Source organism: Podarcis cretensis (genome assembly GCF_951804945.1).
Source record: "Podarcis cretensis genome assembly, chromosome: 16".
In the NCBI taxonomy this organism is placed as follows: domain Eukaryota; kingdom Metazoa; phylum Chordata; class Lepidosauria; order Squamata; family Lacertidae; genus Podarcis; species Podarcis cretensis.
The window spans coordinates 32,999,888-33,023,350 of NC_137186.1; the positions used below are offsets into that span (position 1 = coordinate 32,999,888).

The 23,463-nt window shown below is 44.6% G+C and overlaps 1 protein-coding gene across 1 annotated transcript in view; it reads left to right on the top strand.

Annotated features, from left to right (window-relative positions):
• The window catches only part of ZDHHC8 (zDHHC palmitoyltransferase 8), a 139,502-nt gene that overhangs the window by 108,349 nt on the left and 7,690 nt on the right, over positions 1–23,463 (top strand). The window contains exons 4-11 of the mRNA XM_079956628.1: positions 455–627; positions 2,542–2,644; positions 5,212–5,303; positions 6,290–6,422; positions 7,691–7,796; positions 11,126–11,235; positions 14,558–15,597; positions 18,416–22,929. Of these exons, the coding sequence (XP_079812754.1) occupies positions 455–627; positions 2,542–2,644; positions 5,212–5,303; positions 6,290–6,422; positions 7,691–7,796; positions 11,126–11,235; positions 14,558–15,597; positions 18,416–18,599 (1,941 nt within the window). The 3' untranslated portion in view covers positions 18,600–22,929. The remainder of the gene's footprint in view (positions 1–454; positions 628–2,541; positions 2,645–5,211; positions 5,304–6,289; positions 6,423–7,690; positions 7,797–11,125; positions 11,236–14,557; positions 15,598–18,415; positions 22,930–23,463) is intronic.

The following is a 23,463-nucleotide window of genomic DNA, read 5'->3' on the forward strand; positions in this document are numbered from 1 at the left end:
ATGCAGATATAATCAACCCGCATTTTCTCTTTCCATAGAAGTCCACTTTCTCCTTGGGTCTCTCTTTGACAGGAAGGGCCATAGCTCAGTGGTAGAGCATCTGCTTTGCATTCAGAAGGTCGCAGGTTCAATCCCTGGTGTACCTATCTGAAACCCAGGAAAGTTACTGCCAGTCAGTGTTGACAGTTCTGAGCTAGATGGACCAGTGGTCTGACTCGCTGCAAGGGAGCTTCCTGTGTTCCCTTTTTCTAAGCAATGGGACCTAGGACCAAGTTTAAAAATAACGAAAAGCTCAAGATTCTCAAAATAGTGCAATCCAGCCAGATTCTGTGGTTTTGTTGTTGCCAACTAAATACCTGGCAAAGCAAAGTTGGAAATTGTGGGTGGCATCTGTGATAACATTGCTTCTTTCCGTAGCTGTCTGTTATGCTGTGTCTCTTCATTTCTTTGCAAGGATTTTGACCATCACTGCCCTTGGGTTAATAACTGCATAGGACGGAGGAACTACCGATATTTTTTCCTTTTCTTGCTGTCCTTAAGCGCCCACATGATTGGAGTGTTCAGCTTTGGGCTTATCTACGTTTTACACCATGCGCAGAAGCTGGGGGCGGCACCCACAGCCATCACGTATCCTTCCTTCGGTGTTTGGGATGTTCAAGAACTGTGCAGAAGGAACCGGGCAGATGGGGCCTCTCTTAGGACCTGCCCAAACAGCTGACCCTTCGGTCATGGTAGTTCTACGACTTCCCCCAGCCGCATGGCCGGTGATTGGGGATGATGGGAGTTCTGCAGCCCAAATAACACATGGAGGGTCCTAGGTTTCCCATCCCTGGTGCAGATGTTTTACGCAGCTGTCAGCCAACATGGCATGCTGCAGAGTTACAGAGTTCAAAAGGCCTCCTGATCTCCCCTTTTTCTGCTGGAGAAAGGCTGTGGCCCAATGTTAGCTGTACTGACTCCCGGTGGGGTACAGGATCAGGTTTAAGGTGCTGGTTTTAACCTTCAAAGCCCTATACAGTCTAGGGCCCTCATACCTGTGGGACCGCCTCTCCTGGTATGTCCCACAGAGGAACTTACGGTCTTCAAACCAAAACATCCTGAAGGTCCCAGGCCACAGAGAGGTTAGGCTGGCCTCAACCAGAGCCAGGGCTTTTTCGGCTGTGGCTCCAACCTGGTGGAACGCTCTGTCACAAGAGACTAGGGCCCTGCGGGACTTGACATCTTTCCACAGGGCCTGCAAGACAGAGCTGTTCCACCAGGCCTTTGGTCAGGGCACAGCCTGACTTCCTCCTTTGGCAATCTTCACAGAACTATAGCCTAATGGTTGCCATCAATTTGATTTGAATTAATTTTATAATGAAATGATTTTAGAATGTTGTACTATTTTATTGTTGTTAGCCGCCCTGAGCCCGGCTTCGGCTGGGGAGGGCGGGATATAAATAAATTTTATTATTATTATTATTATTATTATTATTATTATTATTATTAGAGAACCTATACTGCCTGCAAATGGCGCCAGGTTCGATCCTCAGCATCAAGGCCCCAAACTCCCATCTGAAATCCTAAAACGCTGCTGCCCATCAGTGTAGGAAATACTGAACTAGATGGCCAAGGAGTCTGACCCAATATAAAGTAGCTTCCTATGTTCGTTTCTCATATTTCCAGCTGGGCGCAAGGCGAGTTGCAAAGCAGTTGCACTCGGCGTATTAGCACACTCCATCGTTCACCCTTAGCCATGCTTTGGCTTAGTGTTGTGTTTTGAAACAGACCAGTCTCTCTCCCAGCTAGTGCAGAGTTTCCCCTTTCTTCCTTCTACCGTATTTTTCGCTCTATAGGATGCACTTTTTCCCTTCTAAAAAGTAAGGGAAAATGTGTGTGCGTCTTATGGAGCGAATCCAGGCTGCGCAGCTAAGCCCAAAGCCAGAACGGTGAAACGGAGCGCTGTGCAGCGCTCCATCTCGCTGTTCTAGCTTGGGGATGACTGCGCAAAGCCTCTATAGGGCAGCGGGGTGCCTTCACCCCGCTGCCCTGCGGAGGCTTCACAGGCTGTCCCCGAAGCCAGAACATCAAGAGGCTATCCCAGAAGCCATATCCCTCTTGCTGTTCTGGCTTCTGGAGTTCAGAATTTTTTCTTCTTGTTTCCTCCCCCCCCAAACTTGGTGCATCTTATCATCCGGTGCGTCCTATAGAGCGAAAAATACAGTAATTCTGTTCCCTTCTGTGTCTTGTTTTCTAGATTGTGAGCCTGCAGGCCCAGGGCCTGATAGTTTTTATTCCTCTAAAGTTCTTAGTGTATTTTTAGGCACTTGTATCAATAATAAATTATGATAATGAAGAAGAAAGCTAAGTAAAATCTCTGTAGTCAAAGGCAATACACCACCGAATGGTATTTGCCAGAGGACAAACAAATGGAGGGAAATAAGTTTCACTGGGTCTTCCCTGCCCCCAAATGGAGGGCGATTATATTCCAGGTTATTTTTTCTTCTCCTTCAGTCATTTCTTCACCCTGAAGTAGAGAATTTCCTTAATGCAAGCATACAGTATGGCTGTCATGTGTGTGGCGGGTTTGTTCTTTATTCCAGTCATTGGTCTCACAGGTTTCCATATTGTTTTAGTGGCCCGGGGACGCACTACTAATGAACAGGTAAGATGGCATTATTATTATTATTATTATTATTATTATTATTATTATTATTATTACCAGTAGTAGTAGTAAAAATGTATACCCTGCCCTTAGACTGCATTAGCCGGGCAGCATACATGTAAATATTAAAGATCACAGCCAATGATCTCCCGGAGACTGAGTGACATTGCCAGACAAGAGGACATAGCCCAGGTAAAACCAGGGATGTTCCTAGGGGACCAGATTTATCGGACCATACCAGCCCCCTACCTTGCAGAAATCCACTATGTGGAATACCGCAGACCTCTTACAGCGGCTAGATTAAATGTCCTTGACTCTGCGATATTGTGGGGAAGGTACAGGGGAGTACCATACGCCCAGAGAACCTGTCATTGTACTATCGGTGTGGTTGAGTCCACCGAACACATTCTCTTGACTTGCCCTTCTTATGCAGAGCTTAGACAAAATTTTATAGACCCACTCCTATGTCAACTTAGCTTCCTACCCGGAGAAAACCAGGTTTTACACTTGCTGAATAATGTTACTAGAGCTATACCCTTCTTGGTGGCCAAATTTCTTTTTTTAGCCTTTAAGCGTCGCAAGACCATAATTGACTGTATTGATATGGGGCTATCTGTTTAGCCCTTTTTAGTGTTAGCTAAGCTGTAAAAGCTTTCTGGATGTTTTAACTGTGTATTGACAAATGTATTTTATTTTTTATTCGACTGACGGTCGAATAATAATAATAAAAAAGATCACATTCAGATTACCATTATTTTGGGCGAGGGATTCAATTGTGTTCTGGAAATTTGGATTTGCACAGTTAAAGTCGCACTCTGCCGCGCTCTGTTGCAACAAACCTGCATTTTCATTTGACTTTTTTCCACTTATGAAAGTGACAGGGGAATGCACAAAAAAGCGTAAGGTAACGATTGATTAGCGTTCAATAAAGAGCAGACATCTTATCATCTCCAAACAAGCTCTGTATAAGCAAATCAGAGATGGATGCTCAATAAACAGTTTGCCTAGAGGAACTCAGCGACACAATAAACACATTCAAAGATGCAAACAGCAGATAGATAAAAGCAGGAATTTGCATGGTAATGTATATTTCCATGGAAACATGTGGCCCTCCAGGTGTGCTTGAACTGCAGTTCCCATCAGCCCCTGCACATGCAGCCAATGGCCAGCGATGATGGAAGGTGTAGTTCGGCAACACCATTTCAAACCCTGACTTCTTTCCCCCTCTTTCTGCAGTTCCTTAAATTTGTTTTTAATATCTTCTGCCTATCCAAATTAACTTAATTTGTTCCTTTATTCATCTACTTTAAATATATACTCTTGCCAAAGTTCTTATCAGTTTACAATTTGTCTGTAAACAGTCAATAAACCATTTCCATTCTTTTATAAAAAGTTTGTTATCTTGATTTCTTATTCTTCTGGTATGTTTCGCCATTTCTGCATATTCCATAAGTTTTTGTATCCATTCTTCCTGCTGGGACTTTTACTTCTTTCCATTTGGGGGCAAGTAACATTCTTGGTGCTATAGTAGCACTCATGAATACGTTTCCGTACAGTTTGGGTAGTTCTGTCCCTATAATTCCCAAAAGGAAAGCTTCTAGGTTTGTTTGTTTTTACAAACGTTATTTTAAACACCCTTTTCCATTCATTATATATCATTTCCCAGTAAGTTTTAGCCTTACTACAAAACCACCACATATGATAAAAATAACCTTCTTTCTCTTTACATTTCCAACACTTATTTGATTTAGATTTATACATTTTTGCCAATTTACTCAGTGTTAGATACCATTGATATATCCTTCTCATATAATTTAACATGCTCTCAGAATTTTTCACTGAACTTCTGCTGCCCACCATTGCCAGTAGGGTTTATGTAAATAAAGCCAAAAAACATCTTTCCCCTACATGTGGGAGGAAAATGGGAAAGGGGATGGGGGCTTTAGGGCAGGGAAATGACAGGCAGGGGAAAGGAAAGTAAGTACTCCCTCGCTCCCCAAGGAGTTTTGCTATTTAAATTTTGTTTTAAAGGCATCTAGGAACTGCTGTGGGCTGCTGGGAGAGGTTTATTGTAGTCTTCCCCCAACTTAGTTGCCTCTAGATGTTGGTGAGACTACAGTTTCCATCATCTGTGACCACTGTCATGCTAGCTGTGGCTGATGGGAAATGGTCCCAACAAACATCTAAGGCAGGCATGGCCAAACTTGGCCCTCCAGCTGTTTTGGGACTACAGTTCCCATCATCCCTGACCACTGGTCCTGTTAGCTAAGGATGATGGGAGTTGTAGTCCCAAAACAGCTGGAGGGCCAAGTTTGGCCATGCCTGATCTAAGGGGAACCAGTTTGGGGAAGGCCAGTCTTTTCTGGCACGTAGAATTTCTGGAAGCACCGAGTTGGCCATTGCTGGAAAGAGAACGCTGTGCTAGATGGATCTCTGGTCTGAGCAAGCAGGGTCCTTCTTAAGGTCTTATGATATGGGGCACTGGTGATCAATGTGTTGTTGGTTTCTAAAGGGTTGATCGATGCTTCACGTACCTGTTCAAAGTGCCCTGAATGTTATAATTCCAGGTGACGGGTAAGTTCCGTGGCGGAGTAAATCCTTTCACTCGAGGATGCTGCGGTAATGTGGAACACGTTCTCTGCAGCCCTCTGGCACCCAGGTAAGCTAGGAGGAGAGACATATGAAACTCTAGCTACTGGCCAAGGGTGAATCCCCACTGTGTTTAGTGTGTGCAAAAGTCAACTTTGGGTCTGGACAGCCTGTTTCAAATCTACCTCCTTGACTTATTCACATGTGGTGGGTGGTGGGAACATATCAGTGGCTCAGAAAAGGTTTCCCCTCTCTTATCTCACATAGGAGGTGATGCCTCTTCGAAGATGGTGCTAACGACCTTAAGGTTTTCTTAAAATATGCTTGTATTAAATGAATATAATCCTGCATGTTTCACCGGAGGTGTCATCTTAGAAGAGGCAGGAGAGAATGGCTCTCCAATAATGATGCCTTTCTCATGGCAGGCGTCATAATCTAAAAACAAAAATTATATCCTATATACTTTCCCCCTCTTTAGAATTATTGCTTTTTCTCCAATTTCCACTGTATGCAGTTTTAATGTATTAATCAACTAAAACCATATACTTTCCTCCTTCAAAATTACTGTCCACCCCCCCACCACCAATTTCAATTGTAAGCAGATTTAATAGATCAATCAACAAAAAACCCATATACTTTTTTCTCCTTTGAAATGATTGCATTTTCTCCAATTCCCAGTGTACGCAGATTTAATGGATTAATCAACTAAAACCATGTCCTTTCCCCCTTCAGAATGATTGTTTTTTCCTCCAATTTCCAATGTTAGCAGATTTAATAGATTAATCAACTAAAACCCATATACTTTTTTCTCTCCTTTGGAATGATTTTCTCCGATTTCAAACATTTTTATTTCACAGCATTTTGATGCTGCTTGATTATTATAAAACCCTAAGCGGTTTAAAGTTCGCAGACGTAATGAATTATCTAAAGCCCATAAACAGATCTGTTAAGGCAGAATCTGATGAGAGTTGCAGTCCAACGCACCAGGTTGGGGGAAGCTGATGCATGCCAAGAAGACTTTGTCTTCAAAGGAGAATTGCTTACATACTTTCTCAGGTACATTGTTGAGCCAAAGAAGAAACAGCCTGTAAGTGTGAAACCACCGTTCCTGAGACCAGACTTAACTGAGCGACAGATCACAGTGAAGATAAGCGACAATGGCATCCAAGCCAATCTCAACCGGAGCAAGGTAAAGCATTCATGGCATCATAGACTTGGGCAGGTATATTCTGCAACATGTCATTGATGCAATAATAGGGCGCGAGTGATGGGTTGTTTTCTTTGTTCCATGATTGTACCTGCTCCGTTTGTTATTCTATAATTCTATATTGTTGTAACCTGCCCTGGGACCTCATGGTGATAAGTAAAATACAGTGGTACCTTGGCTGTCGAACTTAATCCATTCTGGGATTCCATTTGACTCCTGGAACTGTTCAAAAACCAAGGCACAGCTTCCAATTGGCTGTAGGAGCTTCCTGCACTCAATCGGAAGCCGCATCGGAAGTTCTAGTTCCAAAAAATGTTCGCAAACTGAAACACTTACTTCTGGGTTTGCGGTGTTCAGGAGCCGATTTGTTCAGGAGCCAAACTGTTTGACAACCAAGTTACCACTGTAATGCTAGACACTTGAAACTGATAGACATGATTCATTCAGGAGCATTAAGTTAAACGAAATGGAATTTAGCTGGATGCAATCCAAAATAAAATAAATAGTTTGGACCTAACCCTTTAATTGTATTTGCAATCAGAGTGGTTTAAAGACTGAGTTTTCCTTTGAATGCTTGTTTATGGATTGAGCTGGAATTCTAACAGGTACTAGAGATGCAGTCAGAGGGAAATAATAATTTCAGGCTAATTACTTGAAGTAAAAATGCTTGTGTGTGCGGCATAAATATATAATCTCATTCATTAGTTTGTTTACTAAGCATGTTGCTACCTCTCAAAGCTAGTAGGAAAACAGATGGAAATGTGATCAAAAGATTCTAGGACTGTGTATGCACTCCTGTTAATTCTGCATCCAGTGAACTCCACTGCAAGTTTGAAAAGAATCTGTATCTACCCTGTATCTATCTTGCTGTTTCTTATGAAATGCTGCATGCTGGTGCCCACACATATACACACACCCTGGACACAAACCAGTTTTGCTCTGAATTGAGAAGAACAACCACCTAGCTGCTTTTTAAACCAGTAATGTGTTACACAGCTGAGTAATTCAGGGATATGAATTCTGGGGGCTCTGTGCACTTATGAACCAAATCTAGGAGAAATCCAGGCATTAGCTCATAAGTGTTTTCATTTGCATCCTGACAACTTGGAGAAGTAATTTGAAACATTGCCAAATGCCTGCAAAATGGCATGGTTGGAATCGACCCCCTTGCTTGAAGAGATTGTGCAACTTCTATGCCGCACTCTCTGGTATGGTATGGAAGACCTCATTTGCTTTGTGGTTATTTTCAGTCTAAAGTTAGCCTGGAAGGGCTGGAAGATAAAACCATGGATATTCAGCCTCCTCTACCCCCCAAAGGAGATTCCAGCAAGTACAGTGAGCTGGGGAGCAGCGAAGGTAAAGTGCCCTGTTTTGTGCTTTGTACTTTTAAAACCAGGGAAAATATCTTTGGTCTCTTGAAACTTCCTTTCTGCTAGAATGTGAACATAGGTTAAGTTGGTAGCTGTGATCCAGAAAACACTGTCCATTTGGCAGAGGGGACATAGCCAAGCACATGTCTCGTGTGCACAAGGTCCTAGGTTAAATATCAATCCTCTCTGGTTAAAAAGATCTCATTGTGGATATTTCACCCATCCCATTGCAAGAATCTCCTGACAATGTTTTCAGAAAGGAGGGGCAGAATCTGCTCATTGCTTCTTCCGCTCCAGCCTGACTCTGTGGGAGTGTGAGTGGTATCTGTCTAGAGATAAGATGACTGCTTAGGCAACCGTAACACTCATGCAGTCCAGTAGCCTCCATTAGTTTCTAGTTCATTTTTAGTTTGCAGTAGCTGTAAAGGATAAAGAAGTTATGCTTCAGATTCGTCATCCGTGTAGTTCATACTCTGCTGTGCTCTGCTGACTTTGGCACTGAGTTTGGTGCTCACAGCTCAACGTTGTGAGTCCATTCCACTTAGACCTGCTTCCCTGCGGCAGAAGGTCTCTGGAAGTGCTTTCCCAGCTCGCCTGGCCCAGTCGGGGTTGAAGAGGTTGAGCCCAGTCGTTGGCACCGGCTCAAAGTTGAAGCTGACACTCATAGCAGGTGACACTCATAGCAGGTGGCCCAGGTTAGCCACCCCCCACTTTACAGGGAAGGGCCACCTCTCAGTGGAAGAGCACACGCTTTGTCAGGAAATGGTCCCAAGTTCAGTTGCCGCTATCTACAGGGAAGGACGCGGGAGGTGCTGTGGGTTAAACCACAGAGCCTAGGACTTGCCAATCAGAAGGTCGGCTGTTCGAATCCCCGTGACGGGGTGAGCTCCCACTGCTCGGTCCCTTTTCCTGCCAACCTAGCAGTTTGAAAGCACATCAAAGTGCAAGTAGATAAATAGGTACTGCTCCAGCGGGAAGGTAAATGCCGTTTCCGTGCATTGCTCTGGTTCGCCAGAAGTGGCTTAGTCATGCTGGCCACATGACCTGGAAGCTGTACGCCGCCTCCCTCGGCCAATAAAGTGAGATGAGCGCCGCAACCCCAGAGTTGTCCATGACTGGACCTAATGGTCAGGGGTCCCTTTACCTTTACCTTTTACAGGGAAGGTTTGGAAAGACCTGTGTGGAGTCACTGCCAGGCAGTGTAGACAGTACGAAGCAAGACGGACCCGTGTTCTTGCTTGGTAAAAGGCAGCACCCTATGTATTTTATATAAGAGCTAGCAACCTACACTGTTCAAATCAAAATGTGATTCTGCGGGTGGTATTCAGCAGATTTTTACTCAGAGTAGACCTGCTGGCATAAATCATTGCAACAAAGTTAGGCTCATTAAATTCAGCAGGTCTACTCTGAGTAAAGCTTAGGGGGTTTTTGTTGTTTTTTTTTTGAGTAAAACTTAGTTGAACGCCACCCTGCATCCCTGCAGTTTATAGTTCTCCGGCTGGTGTTCTCCGATATCCCTTTGCTGTTCCTCTGGGCCACCCCCTCTTTCCTTTATAGAGTAACAAGATTCAAAGAAAGACAGGGATCTTTAATTGTAGCTATCCCTATGCCAACATCATCCAAATCCCTGTATGACAAAACTGGACCAGCCAAAATGGCTTCTTTGCTTGTACAAATAATAAAAGGTAAAGGGGGGGCATGTTCCCCTTTGGTCTTGGTTGCTTGGTGTCTCCCAATGCTGATATATTTGGTTTTTTTGCCCTAGTATTTTCTCTTGATGAAGGTAGTTGGGTGTCTTGGGTGTCTGTCTGTAGAAAAGTAGGGTATAAATTGAATCACAGAATAGTCTGTTTTCACAGCTTTCCCTAACTTTCCTCAAGCCCCTGATTCATTTCCTAGACGTGCCCCCTTCTCCTCATCTTATTACCTTTTTAACTGCATTGTCCATAAATAGCAACACCCTAGTGGTCCCGGGCCCTAAGGAAGTTAGATTGGCTTCGACCCGAGCCAGGGCCTTTTCAACTCTGGCTCTGGCCTGGTGGAACGCTCTGCCTCATGAGACCAGGGCCTTGCAGGATCTGATTTCTTTCCGCAGGGCCTGTAAGACAGAGTTGTTCCGCCTGGCCTTTGGCTTGGAGCCAATTTGATTCCCTCCCTCCCTCTCTCTCTCTCTTTTTTTCTTTTCCTTCTCCTCCTGCGATGAGGCTGCATTTGAATATTTTAATGTTCCATTATTTTAATGTTGTATTTTATTTTTGTTTTTAAGTTTGTAATCATTCATCTTGTTTTTATTATTGCTTGTAAGCCGATCTGAGCCCGGCCTTGGCTGGGGAGGGTGGGGTATAAATAAAAAATTATTATTATTATTATTATTATTATTATTATTATTATTATTATTATCCCTCTGAAGAGCCAAACAAATCAGCCAATGGCAGCCAGAGACTCTTGCCTGCTTCACCTGCTCTGTTCCATCTATGCCAGTCTCTGCCAAACGTTTTATCACCACCTCCAAATCCTTTTGCACATTGTAACACGAAGGAGCTGTAGCTCAGTGGCAGTTTCGTATGCTCAGTGTAAATTATCCAGGGGAACACCTTGTTTATCCAGTGCTACTACACATGTGCTTCTTTCATATGCTTGCACATCAACATGAACAAATTATTGTCTTATCTGTGACTGTCCCAGCTTGCCTTGAGGTTCCCGGGGGAAGCTGGGTTGAAGTGGTGGAACTTACTAGAAGAGCAGAATCCTATTGTCCAGGGCAGAGTCAAGATAGGTTACAAAGGATTGCATCAGGCAAGCAGAGCAAAGTCTTTCAGGACCCTGGACAGATCACTATGGCAAGGGCTGGTTGGAGCTCACCCAAGGAGAGCTGTTGTCTCAGCAGATGCTGAGGCCTTATGGTCTGGACCTGCTGTTAACCCCTCTCCCTCTGAGGATAGGATTTAAAGGGGCATTACCTGAAGCTGCAGGTACTAGCTCCTATGGCATGTTGGGGGTGAGGACTCCATTAGTGGAAGGGAAGCTGTCCACATCAGGAGCCTAGGAGCCACGTAAAGCCATGTCTTCTGGCCTTGTAGGTCCTGGAGTGAGGAGGCTGCTGATCCTCTACTTCAAAATAGGGCCTCTGTTCTGTCTTTTAAACTTGAGTGGCACTGAATAGTAAAAGACACTATACCTTGTGGAATAATATATGGTGTCTGTTTATATATCAAAACTGAAGAAAGCCAAAGGGGGGCAAGTTGAAGCCAGAGAACGTGACTTAGTGGAAAGAAAGAGAGTAAGTGAGTTTTCTTTCCTCTTCCCCACAACCAGAGAGCAGCCTTTCACCCAAACTGATGAGCCCTCCCACGCCTGCAATGTACAAGTATCGCCCAGCTTTCAGCAACGATCCCAAAGTGCACTACCACGGAGCATCTGAACAGGTAAGCCTATCAATAGTTTGCAGTCTTATGGACATGTAACTGGGAATACGACCCTTTTGAATACAGTGATGCTTACTTCCAGGTCAAGAAGCACAGGGTTACATTGTAGTAATATAATCAAAATGTCTTTCCAAAACTAGCAATCATGCAGGAAAAAATCTGCATGAAGAACAAATTTGAACCTCAGAAATTTTTTATCATTCATTTCACTTCTGTATTACTTTATATTTTTAAGGAGGGGAGATCTCAAAGCAGTTTACAAACTACATTAATTCATCAAATCAAACAATCCAGTATAAAACATTACAGAATAAAGTAAAATATAAAGTATACATTCCAAGCAACATAATTAAAAGGGAACTAAAATATTATCTTAAAAGATTTCCAAATAAAACATTAGAAAAGGAGGTCAAAGACAGAATGGACATTTTACGCAGCAAAGTTAACAAAAAATATATATATATTTACATTTCAAAAGAAAACTTAATTAAAAGAAGTCAAGTATAAAATGCACATTTAAAACAGTATAATTAGCAAGAGAATAAAATATTTTCTTAAGCAAAATACATATCGGCTGCTGTTGCTGCTAATCTCGCCAATGGTGGTTCATGGCAGGCGATGACTTGGCAGCCCAGGCTCGATGACCTGGGTCTGCACTAAGAGACAGCCAAGATTATCTCTGTTCTCTTCAGCAGCCTCAGATTTTGCAGCTGGAGTCAATCTGGGCTCTGCCTTCCCAGGCCAGCAAGGGAGGGAGCAAGTCTTGCAGGTCTCACAGCCAAGGTTGTCTTTATTACATTTTCTAGCAAGAAGAACCAGAGGGGAGACTTCAGAAGTGGACCTTTCTGTCCCTCCCAATTAGCTACAGTGTGGACCATTTTATTTTTTACTATGAGCTGAAGTTTCTTCTCCTTGCATAAAGCAATCCCTCTGTCCTTTTTAACTTTAAAACTGAGGCAGAGACACCGAGCAAGAACTTTGGTTTTAAGAAACATGCAGGGCTTTTGTTTTTTTGGGATTGGAGTTCAGTGTGGTGACTCATCAGTCTCTCTAAGGGGACTTGTCTGCTGGCTGATGGAGGGAGAGCTTTTGAAAGGGAGCCTTGCGGTGCAAGATTACAGCACTGAGTTAGCCTTGGCTGAAAAGCTTATTATCTCAACCGCTTCACCTTATTATCTTGACAAATGGCTTGCTGCTTCCCTCCGCTATTGCTTTATGTGTGCTCCGGCTAGTGCTGAACTTGTAGCCTGGAACTGAATAGATTGAGCCGAATCTTGGTAAAAAGCAGGATTATGTATACTATGTGGAGCTTCCATGCTCATATGCCACAGAAGCAGGATGCTGAACATTTGTCCAGTCCAACAAAGATCTTTTTGTGTTCTTACAACTTTCTGTATATTGCAGTCCTGGGCAAGAAAAGCAAGCAAGCACAGAATTGCAGCTTTTTAGCACAGAATATTCAGCATGATACAAGGGATGCGGGTAGCGCTTTGGGTTAAACCACAGAGCCTTGGACTTGCCGATCAGAAGGTTGGTGGTTCGAATCCCTGCCACGGGGTGAGCTTCCGTTGCTTGGTCCCTGCTCCTGCCAACCTAGCAGTTCGAAAGCATGTCAAAGTGCAAGTAGATAAATAGGTACTGCTCTGGCGGGAAGGTAAATGCCGTTTCTGTGCATTGCTCTGGTTTGCCAGAAGCGGCTTAGTCATGCTGGCCGCATGACCCGGAAGCTGTACGTCGGCTCCTTTGGCCAATAAAGCGAGATGAGCGCCGCAACCCCAGAATCAGCCGTGGCTGGACCTAATGGTTAGGCGTCCCTTTACCTTTATTCAGCATGATGGCCATGTTCCACCTCTGCTGTTGGAGGCAGTATGCCTCTGAATACCGCTTGTTCGTGGGCAGAGTGCTGTTGAGCTTAGGTCCTACTTCTGTGCCTGTCAAAGGCATCTGATTGGCCACTTGCGAGCACTGGATGCTGGACCAGATGGGCCATTGGCATAATCTAGCTGGCTCTTATGTTCTTATTCCACAAAACAGGAGAAATAATGCAGGTTACAAGTGAGGAGGGCTTGTTGTTTGACTCTGGTCCTGCTTCTCACAGTCATCTATTGGCCTGTTGTGAGACTAGGATGCTGGACTGAGGGAGTGGGCCAGGGGAGCTTTGGCCTGATCCAGCAGGGCTGCTCTTATGTTCTTAGAGGGGTTAGATAAATTCAGCAGCCTATGCAGTCAAACAGAGATTGGGAAACAGGTTTTGGGATTTCAAATCCCTTTGGCCCCAGTAGGCCTGAGGGCCCCACCATCTCCACCAAGGACTTAACAATGGGCATTAGGTGTATTTGATGTGCATTTTAATGAACGGAATAGAGTAAAAGGTTATGAGTCTTTGAGTTGTGTGGAGTGTGTATGTATGAACTTAACAGTGCTCAGCTTATTTGTTAAATTGCTGCTCTGTTAATGTTGTCAATATTATTGTTATAGATCATAAAAGCCATATTGATTGGTTAATCATACAGGCAGCCCCCTGTTTGTTCAGGGGCTACGATCCAAGGCACCGCATGCATTGGTGAAATTGTGTATCATTGAAATCCACTGAAAAGCCCGCCTCCATTCTGCTCTTTTAGTGATGTTTCAGTGATGTCTTTATGATGTTTTCGGGTCACTTCCAGCGCAATGCGTGTATGCACAGTCATGTGTATATTGAACACGATTAAACAGGGCACTGCCTGTATAATATTGATTTTTGCTATAATTATGACGTTGATCTTATTTTTTAGTTGCTGCTTTGCTAACAGGGTTTTACAGATTGTAATTGTTTCATTGGTAATTTTTAAATTATTTTATATGATTTATGCTTAATTTGTGGTGTTCTTGTTATGTTACTGCTATTTATTGTTTGTTGGCCACTTTGGGATTTATTTGAATGAAAAGCAGCATAGAAATTCCATCAATCCATCAATCAATCAGTTACCATGGTCAATGGTCAAGGATGATGGGAGGCTAGCAATATCTAGAGCAGCGGTTCTCAACCTTTGGGTCCCCAGATGTTGTTGGACTACAACTCCCATCATCCCTGAGCTCTGACCTTGCTAGCTAGAGGTGATGGGAGTTGTAGTTCAACAACATCTGGGGACCCACAGGTTGAGAAAGGCTGATCTAGAGGGTCATGAACCCATCGTCCCTGCTACAAAACCTTTACTCAGAAGTTGAGATTAGGAGAACTGGCAAAAGAGATCTGTCATAGCTTGAGATGTGGGAACAACCATCAACATTTTACTGCTCCTGACCTGTCTCCCCTCCCTCTTCATATTTACTTTTCCATCAGATCTCCATTCAGGAAGGACACAAGCCAGGATCTGTGATGGAGGAGAATGACAGCAGCCTCGATTACCAGTCAGAGCCCAGCCTGGATATCCCGAACTACCGGAAGAGTTCCCTTCACAAGACTTACCAGTCTTCCCCGCTGCAGATAGATTCCTTTGCTGTCAACTCGAGGTCTTTGAGCCTGAAATCTGCCAGCAGGAGAGGAGGAACAGACAAAATGCCCCTGCATGCCATGAAGTCAGAAGGGGCCACCTCCACACCTTACAAAAGCATCTTTTCCCCCAACTCCCTCTCAAACAGGAATGGGAGCTTGTCGTACGACAGCTTGCTCAACCCTATGTCCCCCTCAGGGAGGAGGTGCATAGCTCATTCCGCCGTGGGCTCCGTTGGGTACCACTCACCGTATTTGTCTGCCAAAATGTGCCACCTGCGGGGCAGAGAGCTTCAGCGCGTGCCCCCACAGAGCTTCAGCCCTGTGCTGGGCAGCTCGGCCCTGCACCCACGTGACCCCTCGCCAGTGCGCTACGACAACCTATCGAAAACAATCATGGCATCCATTCAGGAGAGGAAAGAAATGGAAGAGCGAGAGAAGCTCCTCCTCTCTCACCCAGACTCGGTGTTTGCAGACTCTGGTGTGTACGACACCCCTAGCTCCTACAGCCTTCAGCAAGTCAGCATGCTGTCAGAAGACCCCCGTAGCATAGTCATGAGGTATGGCTCTAGGGACAACCTGATGACCGGCAACAGCTTTAGCGTGAGGAATCCTGTGCTGCAGGCATCCGTTTCTTCGCTCTCAAGTGCGATGACCAGAACGTCAAGGACTTCCACTCCTTCCCTCCAAGCTGACCTAGCCAATAACAATGTCCAGGCCCATCAGGCACTGCAGGGCAGGATGAGCAATGGCCCCTATAAGTCACCCAGCCACCAAGTCCCATCATCCCCCGGGGGGATTCCCAGGTCACCCTCTTATGGAGGCCCTAAAGCTGTCTCCTTCGTTAACACCATGGAGATAACAGAGGCACAGCCTATGGGGACTCCAAGGTACGGATAAGCTTTCATATCATTGTTGTTGTTGACAGCAGGCATGCAAGAAAAAGGGGGAAGAAGCACTTCAAATGAACAAAGAGTGCTTTGGTGCTCACTGATGAAAGACTTGTTATTATAGCTCAGTGCCTCTCAAGTAAAAAAAAAAAGCAAAACTCCTTGAGCTTGACATTTCTCTCTCTCTCTCTCTCTCTCTCTCTCACACACACACACACACACACAGAGAGAGAGAGAGAGAGATTCTTAAAATCTAGCCAACTATAGAAACATCTTGAAAAAGGAGTACTGAAATAACTAAATGATTAAATCTTTGTCCACCTTTTTTCAAGCTGTTTCTGTAGTTGGGTAGATTTTAAAAGCAGAAGTGTCCCCCCCCCCTTTTAATGAAAATAAATAAATTCTCAAGCCTCTGAAGCTTCTAAGGAAGGCACTGAGCAATAATTAAGGGCCTTTTGTAACATCCCATGGAGAAAGAGGCAGGGGTCATTTGAAGTTGCAGGACCATGGATAGCTCCAAGTGAGCAACGTGCTCCAACAAGGGTTGTGGATCAGCCTGAGGCCTTGGGAAATGCTGTCCCCAGGCTTTGCCCCCTGCTGGAGAATGCCATAGCTTTCAAGGGCCAATCATGTGATCTGGAGACGGGCACTTCTCTGTTCCATAGCCTCCCTCCTGGTGCCCTCCTTGCATTGCTGGCCTAGCGGCATGCAAGGGGAGGCATTTGGCTCCAGGCTCTGATCCTATGGGCCCTGCTGTTCTGAGAGGTTCTTCTGGGTTCTCCTGTCTGACAGCCTCAAGCACAGTAGATTTCTGATCTCCAGCAGTCAGTTCACAGCCCTGAACGCTTTAGCTGGTGCCTCTGACTCTGTGTCTGGATTGCTGGTAAAACCAGGGGTTAAGACACCACCTGTGGCACTCCTGATGTCTGCATAGAGGTGCTGCATATAGGATTGCAGTGTTAACCATTAATTAACTAATTATTAATTAATTAATTGTTCTACCTTTCTCCTAGTTCAGGACCTAAGGCAGCTCACAATATGAATTAAAAACAAGATACAGTGGGGTTTTTTTAAAAAAAAATATCACCCACCCGTTATAAATATATTGTGACCTGGATTGAGGATATCTGCCGGACCAAATTCTAACCCTATATGAGCTAATGTAGTGGGATTTCTTTGTCTAAAGATATGCGGTGCAGGCAGCAGCTCGTTTTAAAATTGGAAGGACAATTCCTGGGATAGTTCCTGGGGAATGTAGCAGTTTCATTTGAATGATGCGTGGGAACGTGCAATTTTTTAAAACAACAACAACAACAACTGCATTTTGCCATGTTTGCATTGGAGTAGAATGGCATTTAGGTTTTCCTGATAGGTGTTTGACCTCCTCCTTTCGTCACACTTGTAAAGGGTGGACCTGGAATTTCTGAAGCATTGCATTCTCAAGTAGTATGTTAGAGCCTCTCTTACTGGACATGGAGAAGGCAAGCATGGGTTGAAAGACTTGAGTTGAATCTTCAGCCATGAAGATTACTAGGTGGTATTGGGTCATGTGCTGACCTACCTCTCAGGGCTATTGGGAGGATAAAGTGGGACAACCTCACTTTTGCTGTCTTGAGCTCCTTGGAGGTCAGGCAGATAACATTAAGAAATTACAGTGGCAGGACTTGGTATGTTTGTGTGTTTCTCCTGAAGCTGAAGCCCAGCTTCCCCACCACCTCTGATAGCTAGATGAGACCAGGGCCCTGCAGGATTTAACTTCCTTCCACAGGGCCTGTAAGTCAGAGCTATTCCACCTGGCTTTTGAACTTAGCCTGATCTTTTATTGCTCTTCCTTCCCTCCCCCTCCCCTTTTTATGAAGATTACCCGCTCTGGGATCCCATAGCTAATTCTCCCCTGGTCTCCTCGCTGGCCCAAATAGGACTAATTTAGCCAGCTAGCCCTGGTGATCATCTAATGTTTATTGGATGGATTTCCCCCCTAAATTGATATTTGTATTCTGAATTTATTGTTATTCACATTTTATACTGTATTTTATGCTGTTTTTTGTTGCATCAATTAAGTGTTTTAAATTTGTTGTTAGCTGCCCTGAGCCCGGTTTTCTGAACTAGGAAGGGCAGGGTATAAATAAAATATTATTATTATTATTATTATTATTATTATTATTATTATATCAGTCAGTGAATCAAGTGCAGTTCATTAGACACTGCCTTTTGCCATACTTCAGCCAAGCTGCCCAATTTTGAAAAATAAATAAATTAACATATCTGTTAAATTAAATGTATGCCCATCCTTCTCTCTCTTCTTAAACCAGATTTTTTTTTTTTAAGCGTTGAGTAAAAACTGCTTTGGGTATGTGGGTTAGTGATATTTCAGCCAATTCGTCCTGTACACAGCATGTTTTTCCCCACCATAAACACATGGAACCATTTTCTTCTGAGCTAATTCCATATCACAAAGATGGAGAACTTTTGGCCCTCCAGACGTCGTCGTACTGCACCTCCCATCATCCCCAGCCAGCATGGCCAATGTTCAGGGATGATGGGAGTTGTAGTCTAGCATCTAGCGGGCCACAGATTCCCCATCCCTGCCATAGGAAAAAAAGCTGTCTTCCTAAACAAAACTCAGTGACTACACTTCAACAACGGCTCGTATTAGGTCTTTCTGTCTCCTAAGCAAGTGGCTCTTGTGAATGTGTTCTCTTGGCTGTTCTTTGCAGAACCAGAGCATAAACAACCTTTTGGAAGTTTATGTTGAGCTTTGGCTTCTGTTGCTTTCTGTCTACTAACTCCCAATCCCATTGTCTTTCTTCCAACACAGGGAAGACATCCAGTTGAAGACATCTCACAGTAAAATTAATGGACAGCCAAAAGGAATTTCCAGAGTAGAGTGTCGACTAGGTTCAACGTCTAGCTCTCAGGGGGCCCCCATGAGTCCTGCTAGACACTCAAACGTTAAGAAAGTGTCTGGAGTGGGTGGAACAACCTACGAAATTTCAGTATAAAAAGAAATTCGTAATATAAAGAGCCATCCGCAAACCCGGCCATGAAGCTAGGTGCACTGTGAAGAGTCACACAATAATGCCAACAAGATGAAAAGTAGGAGCAGCAGCTGATGGTGACCTTTCTGTATTATTTTGTGTTGTTTTTATTAAAAAAAAAATACATACACACAATCTTTTTTTTTTTTCCTGGCCAAAAACCAGCTGCAGCCTTATTCTTGAAGGAATCAGACTTTGTACAGCTCATTGGAAACTATCCTGAACAGACAACTGGGAACTAATTTAACATCTACTGATGTATGGCACCACAATTCAGAGGTTTTTTGGGGGGGTTTTGTGTGTGGAAGAGAATGGGAAAGCTATTATGCGTTTGTCTCTGTCCACCAAACCTTGTCATGTGGACATTGTCGTGCTGTGGTCTAAAAACAATTTCATGTGGGCTTAGTGTTTTCTCTTAAACTCTCCAGGGTTGACGGAAAAGAATATGAAGGAGCGGCCAGGCCCAACAAGGGTTTTATATATTTGGGTAGCGGGTTTGGCCTACAAGTGATCAAACTGTTCAATTGTTTGGAGAAGTTGAGTATGTAGCAGACCATTGCTCCCAATCAGTAGGGTTGGTTTGTTCCTTGCCTTCACAATGGTTTCTGGTTCATTTCCGGGGAGAATGCAGATTCCTTGTGCCTGTTCTCATGTTCATGAGGACAGATCTGCTTCTTCCATTGGAATGAATGGGGAAGCTCACAGGTACATTGAAGGTCATGCGCACAAGTGGCCATGTATGGATCTCTGCATTGGTGAGCAAACACATGAGGAAGAACTCCCAAGTGATGTTGATTGTATCCCTCTTCAACTGAAGGAGGCCAGTGGGTTCCCAGTAGTCATCCAGCAACCATCTTGGAGAATGGTCTACATGGGCAAAATAAGGAAAGGGGCAGTTTTTTAGTTACCCTATTGCCATTTGTGGTCATGTAGGAGATTCTGTGTCAACAACTGCATCTGTCCATGTCCTAGAACCGTTAAACAAGGAACTTCCATTCTTCCTTGGACAATTTTAGGTAGGTTTTTTTAAAAAAAGAAAAAAGCCTGTCTTGCTCGAGAGTGGGAGAGAGAGAATCAAATATTCAGATGGTAACCTATTAATGTAAACAGCCATCCTCCTTCCTCCTCTTTTTGTGCTACTGGAGATGGGCTGTAATACAGTGTGTTGTCTTGCACAGGTGCAGTGTGTATAATCTCAATGCAAGGTATTATATGATCTGTTTAAATTTGCTGTGTGTGTGTGTGTGTGTGCGTGTGTGTGTGTACACGCACATGATTGCGTGCGTAACTGATAGTGTGTGATTGTCAGCCGGGCACGTGCCTGTAGGAGATAAATTTTATTGCTTGCCTGATGATCAGTGGACGCTAAATATTTAGAGACAAGTCAGGTATATTCCAGTGCTGGTGCTCACACTGGCTAGAGCTCACATGAATGGGAATTTGGAGACAAAAAAAATTATCCTCGAGCGACTTGTTTACAAAGATTCAAGATGTTCATTCTCTGAATTAGAAAGTGTTTCTTGCCCTGCCGCCCCAGAGTTGTCAATCACGGACACTATTGGATTTGCACGTTTTTAGAGAAAAGCAAGTTGTAAAAGCATTGCATTTAGGGACCTGATGCTTAACGTGATTGCCTTAAACCTTTCTTTTTTATTATTCAAATGATGTCCCTAAGTGAAGGGGTAAGAATTTTAAAAAAGTTTAACCTCTACATCCAAGTGTATAAATGAGAGGGGACACCAGAGACCATTTGCAGGAGACCTGAATGAGATCGTGACTACAATGCAGGAGGTAAATCCTGTTCTATTTACCAATTAAAAATAGCCTCCATTAAGTTTATATTTGCTCTGTGCAGGGAAACCTGGAGGTTTTCCCATGCAGCACAACCACCAGCTATGAGGCAAGGGAGTCTCCAAATAATAACTGAAACAGTGATGTCAGGTGCCAGTCGAACTGGTAGGGTAGAAGGCAGGGAGGCCAACAGTAGGTGGCGCCAGAGCAAATGACAAGCAGAGCCAGCTTATTCTATTTTGTCCCTATCCTCCTCCCTACTGTGTTTTACAAGGGCAACAGTTAGAGTAGGACAGAGGAAGGTGACAGTCGGTGCAACCTCTGGATTGGCTGTAAGTCAGGAGGGAGGCACGTAGGGATTGGCTGAGGGCAGACTGAGGTTGGTGGGGCAGTACCCCATTTGCCCTAATGGACCAACAGCCATTGAGTGGAAAAGTTAGCCCCTGTTTCCTCAGCAGAAGACAGAAAGATGCCTTATGCCTTGTATTTGTTCATCTAGTATTATCTGCCCTGACTGTCAGCAGCCCACCAATGGTCTCAAGTAAAGAGTCTCGCCCACTGGCTGATCCTTCCACCCAAGTCTTTCTCAAGCTGCAGGTGCCTGGAATTGATTCTGGGACTGTCTCTACCACTAAGCTAGGATCTCACTGCAGCGCCAACAGTCCTGATCTTATTCTTGCCCCCTCCCTGCATTGCTGCATTTAATCACGCACATCAAATTAACTAAACGTGGCAATAAATACAAACACACACAACTTCAGCGGACCATGCAGCCAAGTCACGTCCAGTTGACTCTCGAAACAGCTCTGCTTTCAAAAACTTGAGTGTTTTGTTTTAGCATATTTAGGCCCTCTCAGTCGAGAGCCCTTCAGCCGGCACTGGCACCCTGCAAATTCACACAGCTGGTGACAGCCACAGCTGGCTTCCTCTCTGCAGGGTGGTTTTGATAGAAGAGGCATGGATCCTGCTCTGGGGCATGCTTCCGGTTCTTCTGGTCAACCACTGATAACGAATGGGATCTATGCAGGCGGGGAGTGGTCAAGTTAATCCTTTCCTCCTCTGCTGCCACCAAAGGAAAATCCTTAATCTGGAGGTGACGTTTGCATTGGAAGGAAAGTTACCATTGATATCAATGGTGGGATTTCCCCCCCAAGTCAATGCATGCTTCAGAAGTGGGGAGGGCCATACTTCAGTGGTGGAACATATGCTCTCTGTGCAAAAGATCCCAGGTTCAGGCCCCAGCATCTTTGGATAGGACTGTGACAGAGCCCTGTTTATGACCCTGTAGTGCCGTGACCAGTCAGTATAGACAATACTGAGTTAGATGAGCCAATGATCTGACTCAGTATAAGGTGTTCCTAAGAAGGTTTTCTCCCCAGGATGGCCACATCGCAAGAGGAAGTTGAATTCCCCCCTCCTCTCTTCTTAATCCCATTATAAGTGGGTCATATTCCGCCCCCAGCCTCCAACTGATAGATTTTGCATTTGACTAAACCTGCAGATCAGATGCAAAGGTGTATTCAACACCATGTCTGGTTTGAACCTCCAGTGCCTTTTAAGTTTTCTTCTCTCATCCTTGTTTCATCATTCTCCCAACTGTTTTGGTTTCTTAGAAGAGGGGAGTGGGGGGACTGCTAAAAGATTCTAAAGAGGAAACAAAAAAAGGCTGCAAAAGTTCTACGTCTAAACTGCAGACAACCCCCTCCCCCCCAAAAAAAAAATGTTTCATGGGAATGGTACAGGATTTTGCACCTGGATAAGCACATCGCTCTATGAGCATTCTGGATCAGGAAATGTTTCATGGCACCTGTGGGTTTGTTTATTTGTTTTGTCGTTAGTCTTCGTCTTCTGAAGCCAACTAGCCCTGTGGTTCTGTCTGCCTGGGGTTCTGCTAAAGGGTTGGTGCAGTCGAAGCCATTTCTCAAACTAGAATTTTGAGACCCAGAAGCATCATTCTTATGTTCACGGAAAGGTGCAAGGATATTTATTACCGGAATGATGAACTACCAAGCGAAGTTTCAACAGAACATGTGGACAGTTTTGTGCCATCTCCAATTTGGAAACAGCGCAATGTCTAGCAAAACGAATACAATCTACTCAGTGCGCACCAAAATGTGTGGCATCCTCTGGTCCTACCATCTGAGAGAATAAAGGTGGCGGAATCATAGAAAACTGGGGAGGTGCAGATGGAGGAATGTAAGCATGTACAGCTGCATCACATGTTCCATCATGTATGTGGTATGTATGTGTGAGTGGCTGTGCATGCACAGATCCGCCGCCCGAGTGCATGTATGGTTCTGGAGACTTGTGTGAGCCTGCCCTTGCTTCCCTGTAACTGTGCACAGGATCACAGCCTGGGGCTGGACGGCTCATGCCTGCAGACTTCACATGGGTATACGTGCCAACAAAATATATGGAGCCAATTTAGTACCAGAGCATGAACTTGGTCCAAGTGTTTCAGCTGATCAGGGTCATAGAACAGCACATGGAAATTAGACAATGAGTTAGGTAAAGGGACCCCTGACCATTAGGTCCAGTTGTGGCCGACTCTGGGGTTGTGGCGTTCATCTTGCTTTATTGGCCGAGGGAGCCGGTGTACAGCTTCTGGGTCATGTGGCCAGCATGACTAAGCCGCTTCTGGCGAACCAGAGCAGCGCACGGAAACGCCGTTTACCTTACCGCTGGAGCGGTACCTATTTATCTACTTGCACTTTGACGTGCTTTCCAACTGCTAGGTTGGCAGGAGCAGGGACCGAGCAACGGGAGCTCACCCTGCTGCAGAGATTCAAACCGCCGACCTTCTGATCGGCAAGTCCTAGGCTCTGTGGTTTAACCCACAGCGCCACCCGCGTCCCATAGACAATGAGTTAGCCATGTCCATTAATTTCAGTGGGTCTGCTCTGAGTGGGGTTTACCATTGGATACAAGCTGTGGCTTTGCACTGCGCTGGTGAGGTGGTTAAAATTGTTGCAGTTTTAAAATGGGACAGTGAAAAACAACAGTTGTGTGCAGAGGGCTGCCTCGGGATATTGGAGCA